Below are 1,365 nucleotides of genomic sequence, written 5' to 3'. Positions count from 1 at the left end.
ACACACGTACACAGGCACACACGTACACACGTACACACGCACACACGTACACATGTATACATGTATACACACGTACACAGGCACACACGTACACATGTATACATGTATACACACGCACACACGCACACGCACACGCAAACGCACACGCACACGCACACGCACACGCACACGCACACACACCAGGGCGGCCCCGTGCGCAACACCAAGAGGCAGGCCGGGCGGCCGTGGCTCGACGCGCCCCCGGCCCTCCGGGCCACACCCACGCCCGGCGGGGCAGAGCACCAGGCGGGGCGGCCACACGCCGAAGCTCGGCGGTCCCCCGCGTCCAGGGCACGCCGGCCGCCGCACCTCTCACATCCGGCCCGGCAGAGACGGCCCCCGGCTTGGCGGCGCCCGGCGGAAGGGGCCCCGCCCCGGGCCCCGGGCGACCCCCGGCAAAGAGGCAGCGCCGCGGCCCCCTGCACCGGCACGCGCCACAGCATACGGCCGCCCGCCTCCTCGGCCGGGGCTCCTGCCAGCCGGTCCGGGCGGCCACACGCCCGCGGCATGCACGTTTGCGGAATGCACGCCCAATGCCACAGAAAGAGGGCCGCCCGGGGCGGGCGGGGAGAGAAATCGAAGGACCCCGCGAGGGCGCCCCGGCGCTGCGGACCATCCCCGGCCCACAGCCAGCCGGGCACCATGCCGGCCAGGGCTTCTTTTTGCATCGACACCGGAGCCCGGCCGGCCCCGACGCCGGGGACCAGCTTGCCGTCGGCCTGGGGACCGCTCCATCCGGAGGCGGCTTCCGGCCGGGGGCGTCCCGCCAGCCGCGGCGCCGTCTTATGCCCGCCGGCGGTGAAGCCCACAACAAGCCGGCCCCATAGCTCAGTTGGTTAGAGCGTCGTGCTAATAACGCGAAGGTCGTCAGTTCGATCCTGGCTGGGGCCACACTGCATTTTGCCCCCCTCCCGCCCGCCGGAGGAGACGAGGGGCCAAGGGGCACTGCTCTGTGCGAAGTCCGACGCGCCATGGGGGGGGGGGGGGCCTCGCCACTATTTTTTTCCAGCCACCCGCGGCCGGCCCCGGCCCCGGCCCTAGGATGGCCCGGCCGCCGGGAGGGCCCGCTCGCCGCGGCGATCCGTGCCGCCCAACCGAGAGAGCGTCTCGCCGGAGAGGCGCTCTCCCAGCGGCCCAGCACCCGGGCAGAGAGGCACGCCGAGGGCGGCGCGCGCTGCCCCAACAGGCCCGCGGGCGATCCGTTGAAAGGCCCCCCTCGCCGGGACCCAGCCCACCGAAGCGCGTCGATGGTTTAGTGGTAGAATTGCCGCCTGCCACGCGGTAGACCCGGGTTCGATTCCCGGTCGACGCACTCCCCCGCTCGTT

At 72.5% G+C, this 1,365-nt stretch overlaps 1 protein-coding gene and 2 non-coding genes across 3 annotated transcripts in view; 2 read left to right on the top strand and 1 right to left on the bottom strand.

Annotated features, from left to right (window-relative positions):
• The first annotated feature begins 856 nt into the window (after positions 1 to 856).
• H696_05950 lies at positions 857 to 930 on the top strand. Its single transcript has one exon. It is a non-coding gene; the product is annotated as a tRNA-Ile (tRNA).
• Positions 931 to 1,076: 146 nt separating this feature from the next.
• Positions 1,077 to 1,365, bottom strand: part of H696_05948 (hypothetical protein) — a gene marked incomplete at both ends in the record, with an annotated part of 1,532 nt that continues 1,243 nt past the window's right edge. Inside the window, one exon of the mRNA XM_009499719.1 lies at positions 1,077 to 1,160. Coding sequence (XP_009497994.1) covers positions 1,077 to 1,160 — 84 coding nt within the window. The remainder of the gene's footprint in view (positions 1,161 to 1,365) is intronic.
• Positions 1,281 to 1,351, top strand: H696_05949. Its single transcript has one exon. It is a non-coding gene; the product is annotated as a tRNA-Gly (tRNA).

Source organism: Fonticula alba (assembly GCF_000388065.1).
Source record: "Fonticula alba strain ATCC 38817 unplaced genomic scaffold supercont2.15, whole genome shotgun sequence".
In the NCBI taxonomy this organism is placed as follows: Eukaryota; order Rotosphaerida; family Fonticulaceae; genus Fonticula; species Fonticula alba.
Note: the sequence above shows the minus strand (reverse complement) of the source record. Positions and strands in the feature narration are given on the sequence as shown.